General features: G+C 41.3%; 1 protein-coding gene and 2 long non-coding RNA genes across 3 annotated transcripts; 1 reads left to right on the forward strand and 2 right to left on the reverse strand.

Moving 5' to 3' along the window:
* Positions 1-1,713: 1,713 nt before the first annotated feature.
* On the reverse strand, positions 1,714-5,135 carry sdr39u1 (short chain dehydrogenase/reductase family 39U, member 1). Its single transcript, XM_041239604.1, has 6 exons — positions 4,984-5,135; positions 3,887-3,993; positions 3,376-3,458; positions 3,036-3,157; positions 2,619-2,771; positions 1,714-2,153 (listed from the first exon to the last, which is right to left on the reverse strand). Exons 1-6 carry the CDS (start codon positions 4,997-4,999, stop codon positions 1,738-1,740), a joined length of 897 nt encoding a protein of 298 aa, XP_041095538.1. The 5' UTR covers positions 5,000-5,135; the 3' UTR covers positions 1,714-1,737.
* A 1,994-nt stretch (positions 5,136-7,129) lies between these two features.
* On the forward strand, positions 7,130-10,588 carry LOC121307430. The gene is made up of 4 exons (XR_005948329.1): positions 7,130-7,482; positions 8,546-8,713; positions 9,147-9,172; positions 9,839-10,588. It is a non-coding gene; the product is annotated as an uncharacterized LOC121307430 (long non-coding RNA).
* LOC121307434 lies at positions 7,976-9,832 on the reverse strand. Its single transcript, XR_005948333.1, has 2 exons — positions 9,341-9,832; positions 7,976-8,256 (listed from the first exon to the last, which is right to left on the reverse strand). It is a non-coding gene; the product is annotated as an uncharacterized LOC121307434 (long non-coding RNA).
* Positions 10,589-10,942: the final 354 nt, after the last annotated feature.

A 10,942-nucleotide genomic window follows, 5' to 3' on the forward strand; every position in this document is an offset into this window, starting at 1 on the left:
AATTAATCCTTATCAGAATCTCCCCCTAGCTTAGCAACGTGTATGCCCCCAATGAAGTAAAGCACAGATAGCACTGTAAAGCCCAAAGAACTACGGCAAAGCATATTAAACACAAATTAAATTAAATGAAATACATGATAAACCATGACTGTGGTCAGTGCACAGTGCAATTACGAGGAACTGACAAAATAACTGAGCAAATATGGGCTGTCATAACTGCCAAAAAACAATCTTACTGTTTGATTTACAAAAGAGCTTTTCTATTTTATAATCACAACAGCATTTTCTTTCCAGCTTAATGCTTCCCTGTGCTTTACCAGACCTCTCTGTGCTTTACAATGCTTCCCTATGCTTTACCAGACCTCTCTGTGCTTTACAATGCTTCCCTATGCTTTACCAGACCTCTCTGTGCTTTACAATGCTTCCCTATGCTTTACCAGACCTCTCTGTGCTTTACAATGCTTCCCTATGCTTTACCAGACCTCTCTGTGCTTTACAATGCTTCCCTGTGCTTTACCAGACCTCTCTGTGCTTTACAATGCTTCCCTGTGCTTTACCAGACCTCTCTGTGCTTTACAATGCTTCCCTGTGCTTTACCAGACCTCTCTGTGCTTTACAATGCTTCCCTATGCTTTACCAGACCTCTCTGTGCTTTACAATGCTTCCCTGTGCTTTACCAGACCTCTCTGTGCTTTACAATGCTTCCCTATGCTTTACCAGACCTCTCTGTGCTTTACAATGCTTCCCTATGCTTTACCAGACCTCTCTGTGCTTTACAATGCTTCCCTATGCTTTACCAGACCTCTCTGTGCTTTACAATGCTTCCCTGTGCTTTACCAGACCTCTCTGTGCTTTACAATGCTTCCCTATGCTTTACCAGACCTCTCTGTGCTTTACAATGCTTTCCTATGCTTTACCAGACCTCTCTGTGCTTTACAATGCTTCCCTATGCTTTACCAGACCTCTCTGTGCTTTACAATGCTTTCCTATGCTTTACCAGACCTCTCTGTGCTTTACAATGCTTCCCTGTGCTTTACCAGACCTCTCTGTGCTTTACAATGCTTCCCTATGCTTTACCAGACCTCTCTGTGCTTTACAATGCTTTCCTATGCTTTACCAGACCTCTCTGTGCTTTACAATGCTTCCCTATGCTTTACCAGACCTCTCTGTGCTTTACAATGCTTTCCTATGCTTTACCAGACCTCTCTGTGCTTTACAATGCTTCCCTATGCTTTACCAGACCTCTCTGTGCTTTACAATGCTTCCCTATGCTTTACCAGACCTCTCTGTGCTTTACAATGCTTTCCTATGCTTTACCAGACCTATCTGTGCTTTATAATACTTACCTATGCTTTACCATACATCTCTGTGCTTTACAGTGCTTCCCTGTGCTTTACAATGCTTTCACTGGGCTTTATTACAGTTTGCTAAACTGAGACCTACTTAGCTAATGGGGATGCAGGTAAGATTTAGAAATGATTTTGATTGCTACAGTCGCTTTGAATATTGTGATAAATGTAGAGCTAGACATATGTGTGGGTTCACAGACCCTGGTTAGTTTTATCTAGGATTGCTCCTTTAGACCATGTATTTCTCAATGCAGGCTATTTTGCGAGCCCCAGAAAAATGATCATTGAAAAAAAGGTTCAAGCCTGTTCTAGTGCATTTTGATAGGTGGGTTTAAGCCAAAGTGATCTATTTGATACAGCCAGCTTTATTAAGTATGGTTTTTAATTTTTAAGACACGATATTCTTCAACGCGGACTGCAGATCTGGATACTTAAACACATAGCCTGACTCCAGTGTCCGTTTTGGTATGACCCTCTGTCCCTGGAGCAAGATGACCGCTCGCTCGCTGCCCAGGAGGGTAGTGACCACGAAGGCTGGCACCGGGAAAAGCGTCGGGCGTCTGAGAGCTGAGCCCAGGGCCTTGGTGAAGGTGGCGTTTGTATCATCAGCTGGTGCCACGCCATTCAATACACCGCTGACCATGCCAGTGCCAGACTCTAAAGCATGGGTGATGATGCCGGCCACATCAGCCACGTGAATCCACGGGAAAGGCTGGCAGCCGGAACCAAGGGTACCACCGAGTCCGAGCCAGAAGGGCCAGATCATTTGCTGAATGGCACCTCCGTCTTTGCCAAGAACCGCACCTATTGAGAAACCAAATTTGTGTTAATGTAAAGACAGGGGTCCCTGTATTTGCTGGCTGTGTGAAGCCGGTCATAACTTGGGATTCAGGAGAAAGCATCACACTGGCTCTGGTGCTCCCGTGGGTTAGGGACACAAAACCGGCAAAGACCCTGCTGTCCAGGCGCCCAGTCAGCTCAGAGCGGACACCTGCAGGGCTGACCTTTGTCCTCCAGAGAGTGCTAGCTCGCCGACATCCACTGGCGTTCCTGGGTGTAGAAGCGGAAGCTGGCTCGGTCGTGGGATCGGAGGATGCTCCTCTGAACCTTCACGCCTGAACAGCTGTGTGAAATTGCTGTGGTGCGGGGAACCCCTGCCCTATAGAAATCAAAAGCATGACACATACTCTAAGGGAAATGGCGTAATCTGACTGGTTAAACAGACTGCCATAGTGATTGGTCATCTTCAGACACCCGTCGGTAGCTTACCAGCTCTCACCACGACCTGCCGCGTCCCTGTGGCCTTGTCTCCCGGCAATCTGCCTGCAGCTTCCCACTCCATCACGAGACGGGACAGCAAATCAAAATCCCCGCCCTCACTCATCTCTGTGTATTCAGCTGTCTGACTGGGCTTGTAATAACCTAAAAGAGGGCAGAAGACAGTGATGCTTAACAAAACTATCCCATGCATGAATCAAGCAATAAAAATCAGCAGCCATTTCTTATTTGAACCCAGATAAATGACTCAGTTATTTATTTTTACACTGTTTTGTTGCCGTGGGGAGCTGCAGCCGCGAGTGACAGGCAGTGGAAACAGGACACATGACTCAACCTGCGCAAGAATGAGGCTAAAAAGTAAAAAGGACCCAGGACTGAGAAGACTTGTACAGTGCCTGAGATATTTACCTACTCCAGTTACAAGGACCCAGGATTGAGGTGGCTTTTCAGCAGCGGCTATCGCTTCAACTAATGTCCTTGTAGTGCTGATTCTACTTGAGAACAAGTCCTTTTTGTATTCTTCGTTCCACCTGCACCAAACACAAAAATAAAGCCGAAATTCCAGTAAAATACAGACAGGCGCTGTATATCCCTATACTCTGATCTCTCATTGTCATTACCAAGTTTCATCACAACTAGAGGCTAGTGAATTAGCCCTCTGTCTGCACCAACTAGACCCCCAAATGTCTGAAAGCATGTTGGTGTATCTGTTTGTACCACAGAGTCTGTGTCGATATATTATACGTACCATCGCAAAGGGTTCAGGACATTCTCCCCTGCCAGGTTCACAGCGCCATCACATGGTGGGAGGCCTTTTGATGACAACTCATCCTGGAACACAGGAATTTTTAATTTTTTTTTACATTGCATGGTCTTTAAACGCGTATTTTAAGATCAAACCTACATGTATTAAAGCAGAAAAACAAAAACAAACAGCGTTGTCACATTCAAAATTTGACCCTGGTCGTTTCTCTAGAGTAATTATACAGCAAATGTTCTGAAATACTGAAGTGCTTACAATGCTAAATTGTAGAATATTTTTTTATTTATTTTTTTTCTTGCATTCTAGTTCACCATCAGTGAACGATCAAACTAAATAAAAACATATCTTTAGATCGCCAAATGCCGTGAAATAAGCTTTTTTTTTTTTTTTTTCCCCGGTGGAAACGATGTGCATGTTCAAGTGAACTCAACAAAACGCAGCATGCCTCAAACGCACATAACAAATGAAACCCAAACAAGGGGAGTCGTTTCTGTACCCATGTAATGCGCCCGGGTCCGGGCTGGCGTGAGATCACTGTGACATCGTGACCCCTGTTTCTTAAAAGCTGCGTCAATGTTCTCCCGACAAAACCAGATCCGCCGCCTGAAGAAACAAACAGCAAGGGGGTGTATTAATAGTGAGGCACTGTATTTGGTTTTTTTTAGGGTGAAAGTCAAAAGTGATCTCCTAATATACAATGTAATACACATAAATTCTCACCTGTCAATCAGACAAAAACAAAAAGAAAACAACTAACCTATTTATTTTAATAGACATAATGCCATCTAGGTCTTAAATGGTACTTATCAAATTTCCATTAGTCGATTTTGTCATTTCCCATTCTATACTATCTGTACATCCTGGGAAAAGTGGGACTGTGCCAGTTTTCAGCCTGATTTCCCTGTCGGAAACCGTAAAAGTATGACATCATCCCGGTTTTGCTATTTTGTATTCATTTTTTGTTCTCTTTACAAAACTGTAGCAGTGTGCTCAGCAAACTTTACTTTGATACAAAAATAACAATAATAAACCGTTACATTAAAGGTCACCATTAGTTAGCCTTTAAGGCTTTTATACCCTATTGCGTTTGGATCACCGCAGCATATAACACACACACACACACACACTGTTTTCATGTTCAAATTATGAAAATAGTATGACTGTGTTATTATATACTTATTTCAATTGCTTCAATCAGAGTTGCTACAACTTTAATGAATTGAAGAAAAAAACAGAAATGTCACGTCCCGGGTTTTGCGCTCTGGAAAACGTCATGATCACCAACGTTTTCGTTATGAAACAAGTTATACCATGCGTTATGAAAACAAGAATCGCGCCTCCAGGTTACTGTATACATAATGCATGCGTAGCCCACTGCAGTAATTTGGCAGCGCGGCGCTGTAAAGGCTTCGACCTTCAAAACTGACCGTTTATTCCAGGTAACAACGTTACGTGGCTGAATAATAAAACCAAAGCCGCAGATGACGTGCCCTGCTTGAATCAACCCTCCCCCAGTTTAAAACACGTTGTGTAACTTTTGATTTTACAGTAATATAATACAGTATATTTCATGCAATAAATACGAACCCTTACCCACTACTATTTTCATGACGTCAGGTGTTGATTATAAAGAAAAGTGGTGAATTTTAGACTCTGTTCTTCCAACGCGATAATATTCCTGTTTACAACTCACAACCACATCTCGAGTTTTCGCTCTGTTTTGTAATTACTAAGTTTGTCTGCTAGGCTGACCGTACTTTACAGCACGCATGCGCAGTAGGTGAGTGCGTCATTACGCAGCGTAAAGAAATATATGTCAGAAAGTTTCCCACCAAGTCAAGTACAGCAGGTGATTCTGGTGCATATGAATCTAGCGCAGACGATTCTGGTGCAGATGATTCTGGTGCATATGAATCTAGCGCAGACGATTCTGGTGCAGATGATTCTGGTGCATATGAATCTAGCGCAGACGATTCTGGTGCATATGAATCTAGCGCAGACGATTCTGGTGCATATGAATCTAGCGCAGACGATTCTGGTGCATATGAATCTAGTGCAGACGATTCTAGTGCATATGAATCTAGTGCAGACGATTCTGGTGCATATGAATCTAGCGCAGACGATTCTGGTGCATATGAATCTAGTGCAGACGATTCTAGTGCATATGAATCTAGCGCAGACGATTCTAGTGCATGCATATGAATCTAGCGCAGACGATTCTAGTGCATATGAATCTAGCGCAGACGATTCTGGTGCATATGAATCTAGCGCAGACGATTCTGGTGCATATGAATCTAGTGCAGACGATTCTAGTGCATATGAATCTAGCGCAGACGATTCTGGTGCATATGAATCTAGTGCAGACGATTCTGGTGCATATGAATCTAGTGCAGACGATTCTATATGAATCTAGCGCAGACGATTCTAGTGCAGACGATTCTAGTGCATATGAATCTAGTGCAGACGATTCTAGTGCATATGAATCTAGTGCATATGAATCTAGTGCAGACGATTCTAGTGCATATGAATCTAGCGCAGACGATTCTAGTGCATATGAATCTAGCGCAGATCTAGCATATGAATCTAGAGACGATTCTAGTGCATATGAATCTAGCGCAGACGATTCTAGTGCATATGAATCTAGTGCAGATGATTCTAGTGCATATGAATCTAGTGCAGACGATTCTAGTGCATATGAATCTAGTGCAGACGATTCTAGTGCATATGAATCTAGCGCAGACGATTCTAGTGCATATGAATCTAGTGCAGATGATTCTAGTGCATATGAATCTAGTGCAGATGATTCTAGTGCATATGAATCTAGTGCAGATGATTCTAGTGCATATGAATCTAGTGCAGATGATTCTAGTGCATATGAATCTAGTGCATATGAATCTAGTGCAGATGATTCTAGTGCATATTAATCTAGTGCAGATGATTATGGTGCAGACGATTCTAGTTCAGACTATTCTAGTGCTCCCACCTTTCACTACCAGAGCCCGGCAACTCTACGAAATCAAGTCAGTCTGACCCTAACCCAACCCCAGCCACAACCCCAACATTAAGCAACCCCCGTCCTAAACCCAACCCTAACCCAATACCTAATCATAACCCAACACAAATCATCAGATGCCCTCAGGACACTTTCTAGCAGATATTCCTTTGTGCTGTGCCTGTCTACAGATGCGACTGCGTAATATATGAATTAATTCATTCTGATTATGTGTTTAATAATTAATATTCTGTTTAACTTCCTGGACCATGACTAGTTATTATTTATTTTTTTATTTTTTAATCTTGAAAGTGCCACATCCGGGTATATCTGACATATCATTTTAATACCGATCAAAAGAGGATAATCATTTAAACAACGGACCTTAACAAACAATGACTTATAAACCAGTAGCTCCAGACTTGCACATGGCCACTGCTGCGTCACAAAACGAGACAATTCACATGTGGTGCAGCCATGCTTGGCTATGACTACTAACAGGTGTACTTTTATTATTTGCATATATTTATTATTTCTAAAAGTAGAAAATATTAAATAGTTTGGACTAACAGGAAGATAAATATCGCACCATTAATAAATATTCACTTTTAGTTAATGAGTTTGTACCCGGAAGTGGTTATCGCCACCTCCTGCAGGGACCACATGGTTTGAGAAGAGCGCACATTGCCATTGCAGGCGAGAGAGAGAGAGAGAGAGAGAGAGAGAGAGAAAAAGAGAGAAAAAGAAAGAAAGAAAGAGAGCTGGGAGGACGCTGTAGTAAATACACTTAGTTTGGCGATTAATGTATATTGTTATCCACATATGCATTGGTAGCAGCTAATTAAGTCAAGGAGAAGTATTAAGGGCGTTTCCATTTATGTGGAAACTAATTATACTACCTAGTGTAAAGCGTGGGACTCGATATGCAGGGACACGTTGTTTAATTGTTCGTTAGAAATTGCATTTTTGTTTAAGACTAGAGGGATCAAATGTAGGTATTTTTTTTTGTTTGTTTTATGTCGAAGGTAGCCGTCGCTGTTTTTATTTTAATAACATTTTCATTCAAAACGCACGCTTGCGACGGAACCCGACGCACACAGGTAAGCCGTTTGTCTGATGCATCTCCATTCTGGGGTACCGCGTTTTACGAGCTAGTATCGATTATGTAAAATACTGTTCGATCAGACGCATATCGGAATTGATACTGAACCACACGTTCGTCTCATGCAAGCAGGGCGGAATGGCGCCATTTCATATTACTGAGAGTCTTAACTGTGTTCAGTATTGTGCCTTTCTGCTGTATGATGTATTACAAGAACAGAAGACAAGCAGGGGTTTGCGTTCTTTGTATAAAACCACCAGCCGGGGAACGTACACAATGCAACAACGCGTTACACAAAAACAACAAAAAAATTATAAAGGGAGCATCAGATGCAATTTATTGTTGGTGTGAATTTAAACTAAAAAGTGGGACATAATGTGTTTCTGCATGTACAGCAGTGTGCAAATTCATTAGACCTTAAGATTGGTCTATTTATCTCCAAAAATGCATCACTTTTTTAAATTCACATTTGTGTATCTACATTGTATATATGTAGTACCTACCTGTCTGAAAAGCTCAGGGTGTGAATGCAATGCAAGTCTTATTTCCACCCATCTTGTTGGCTTGTGCCTTCAGCCTTTCAGCTGAAATTTACTTACTTGGTTTTTTTATAAACAGTAGCCCATCAGATTGCATTGATCCTTCAGGGTATAATGTAACGCCCCAAGCGAGGTTGAGTTATTTCAGATTGCTGGCAGGTCTGTTGTGATGAGTTGCATGTCCGTGTTTCACCTGACAGTAATGATTACACACATCATGCACTGAACAGCACCTGCAAGCGAAAATAAGTCACAGAGTAGTCCCTGCTGCTTTTACCTCCTTGTTGGAAAGCCCTTGAAGCATGCTGTAAGACAAAATAATCAAAATGAATTATTCTTTTTTGTCAGCTAGAGTTTTTTGCTGTTGTGAAACTCCGGTTGACATTAAACGGGTTGAAACACTGGATTCTTAAGTCTGAATTGAATACCTTTTTTTAAATATAATTATTATTTTTAATGTAGTTGGTTGTAGCTGGCGTGTGTTGTATATGTGAGTGCTCTTCGTTTATTATCTTTGTACAGCGCTCTGGGGTATCATGGCGTGAAGGCTGCTGTTTAAGCGATAGGGCCCATCGATGAGGGCTCATGTGAACTGACCGCGATGGGAGTTGTTCCGAGCTGAAGACGAGGCGCTAACGAAAGTCAAGGTCAACTGTCACACGGTAGAGCCATCGAGAGGGCACTGTCACGGTTAGAAAATGATTTTTAACATTGTTATCCTTGTTTTTTAAAAAAAAAAAAAAAAAAAAAACTTTTACCCTTGAGTTACCTTGAACTGCAGTGATTCTAAGGGTACCTTTTCCGCTGAGTAAATATGTTTTAAAAAAAATAGTCCCAGACATTTTTTAAATAAACAAGGATGACATACATATAAAGAGAAAAACGATTAGTTCAGTAGTAAATTGATTTTTCATTTTTTATAAACTTTTTTTATGGTTTTAAACCCATTTTATAATCTGAACATTACCTGTGGAATAAACAGAGCAATTACTGAACAGTCCATGCGATGGATTCTGAACTACCACTATAATCTCTCATTAAATAGTATTAAAGTATTAAATGTAACTCCCAGTGATGTTATCTAATGAAGTTAATTGCTTATTTCTTTCTCTTTTTGTTTTAGAACTCCCAAACTAATGCAGATGGCAGGTATGCTCTCTCTCTCTCTCTGTCTCTCTCTCTCTCTCTCTCTCTCTCTCTCTGTCTCTGTTCTGTTACAATGGGGTCAGTGGGGGTGTTGCAGGTCTGTTGTGATGAGTTGCATGTCCGTGTTTCACCTGACAGTAATGATTACACACATCATGCACTGAACAGCACCTGCAACTTGGTATTTAGAAGTTATTTAAGATGTCTAATTAAAGCACAAAGTGGTCTAACATGTTCATACACGAGTGCCTGTTGTTTCTAGGTGTTCATGCATACAGGTAGCTATATAAAGGATGTAAATGGCAAATCTTGAGGTGTTCTAATACATTTGCACTATGCTGAATTGTTCCTTCCATATACATTTACCATCAATAATATAAATACTAAACTGAAACTCAGGGCTGAGTGCAGGGCTAGTGTGAGTTTCAAACCATGTTCTGTTATGTAACTCTGTGTATACAGTACTCGAAATCAGCAGGGAAGCCTATGCATAGAGCGCTGTAGAAGTGTATTTGAATTGCATAATACATGAAGGGGCTTGTATGGTCTTCTGAATGTTATTAGCTTCTCGTTACATTAAAAATGTCAAATGGTGATGTCTTTCTGGGGTTGTTTTACTATTTGCTATGCGTGAATTATATTAATCTGCCATTTGTTTGTTTGTTTTAGGCTGACGAGGATTCTGTGGCAGGTATGCGCTCTCTCTCTCTCCCTCCCTCTCTCTCTCTCTCCCTCCCTCCCCCTGTCACTGTTTGTCTGTGCGTCAGTGGGGGTGTTGCAGGTCTGTTGTGATGAGTTGCATGTCCGTGTTTCACCTGACAGTAATGATTACACACACCATGCACTGAACAGCACCTGCAAGCGAAACACTGTGCAGGATTGAACCACAAAATAGTCCTTGTTGTTGGAAAGCCCTTGAAGTATTCTAATCAACAAAGTAGTCCGTTAATACAAATTAGTGTTTTGTCACTTTGCAAAAACTTCCTCTCGGTGTTTTGCGAAGCTGGACTATCAAGGGAGAGGAGTGTGTGGTTTTATTAATGTTGCCCCAGTGTATCTGACAATATAAGCTCCTCTCTGGGTTTGTACTTAAATAAACGCCTGGTTTACGAAATGTTTCCGGAGTCTCTCTCCTCTGTAGGTTTTGTAACCAATCATATCAGTGTGCTGTTTTACACTGCTTTAGCTCTGGTCTCTTCACAGTAATTGCTGTATGAGTTTTATTTACACTGGAAGATATTTGGGGGGGGGGGATTTTAAAAGTGAATGGATACCCTGATCTAGCTAGATAGGTAGATGCATATCTTTCTGTTTATATGTATGGATGGAATAGAGTTTCACAACAAGGAGCACAACACCAAAAAGCTCTAGCTCCAGTCGAATTATTATTATTATTATTTATTATTTTTTTTTTGTCAGCCCGAGCCACAGCGTTTTGCTCTTGTGCTCCTTGTTGTGAAACTCCAGTTGACATTAAAAAGGTTGAACCACTGGATTCTTAAGTCTGAACTGAAAACCTTTTCTTTTTTTTTTTTTTTAAATAAGTGTTTTTATGTAATTGGTTGTAGCTTGCGTGTTTTATACATGTGTCTTTTTTTTGTTACGTGTTTACTGTCCGATAGAATTGAGCTACACTTAAAAATACAGCAAGTGAACAAGAAGCCAGCACATGTGCGGATTGATTTTTAAAGTGTAATCGCAGCTGGTGCCAAAGCCTTCCAACGGGCATCTACCGTCTATTAGAGCCCGCTAGAACTGGCAGCTGATTGCACT

This window comes from Polyodon spathula, chromosome 55 (assembly GCF_017654505.1).
Source record: "Polyodon spathula isolate WHYD16114869_AA chromosome 55, ASM1765450v1, whole genome shotgun sequence".
NCBI classification, from domain to species: Eukaryota; Metazoa; Chordata; class Actinopteri; order Acipenseriformes; family Polyodontidae; genus Polyodon; species Polyodon spathula.

What these genes read in the sequence shown, in the direction of transcription:
- sdr39u1 (XM_041239604.1), bottom strand. An exon ending in GACCCGGGCGCATTACATGG is followed by an intron (nt 3,459 to 3,886) that starts GTACAGAAACGA and finishes CCTGTGTTCCAG; the next exon opens with GATGAGTTGTCATCAAAAGG. An exon ending in GGTCCTTGTAACTGGAGTAG is followed by an intron (nt 2,772 to 3,035) that starts GTAAATATCTCA and finishes GCCCTCTTTTAG; the next exon opens with GTTATTACAAGCCCAGTCAG.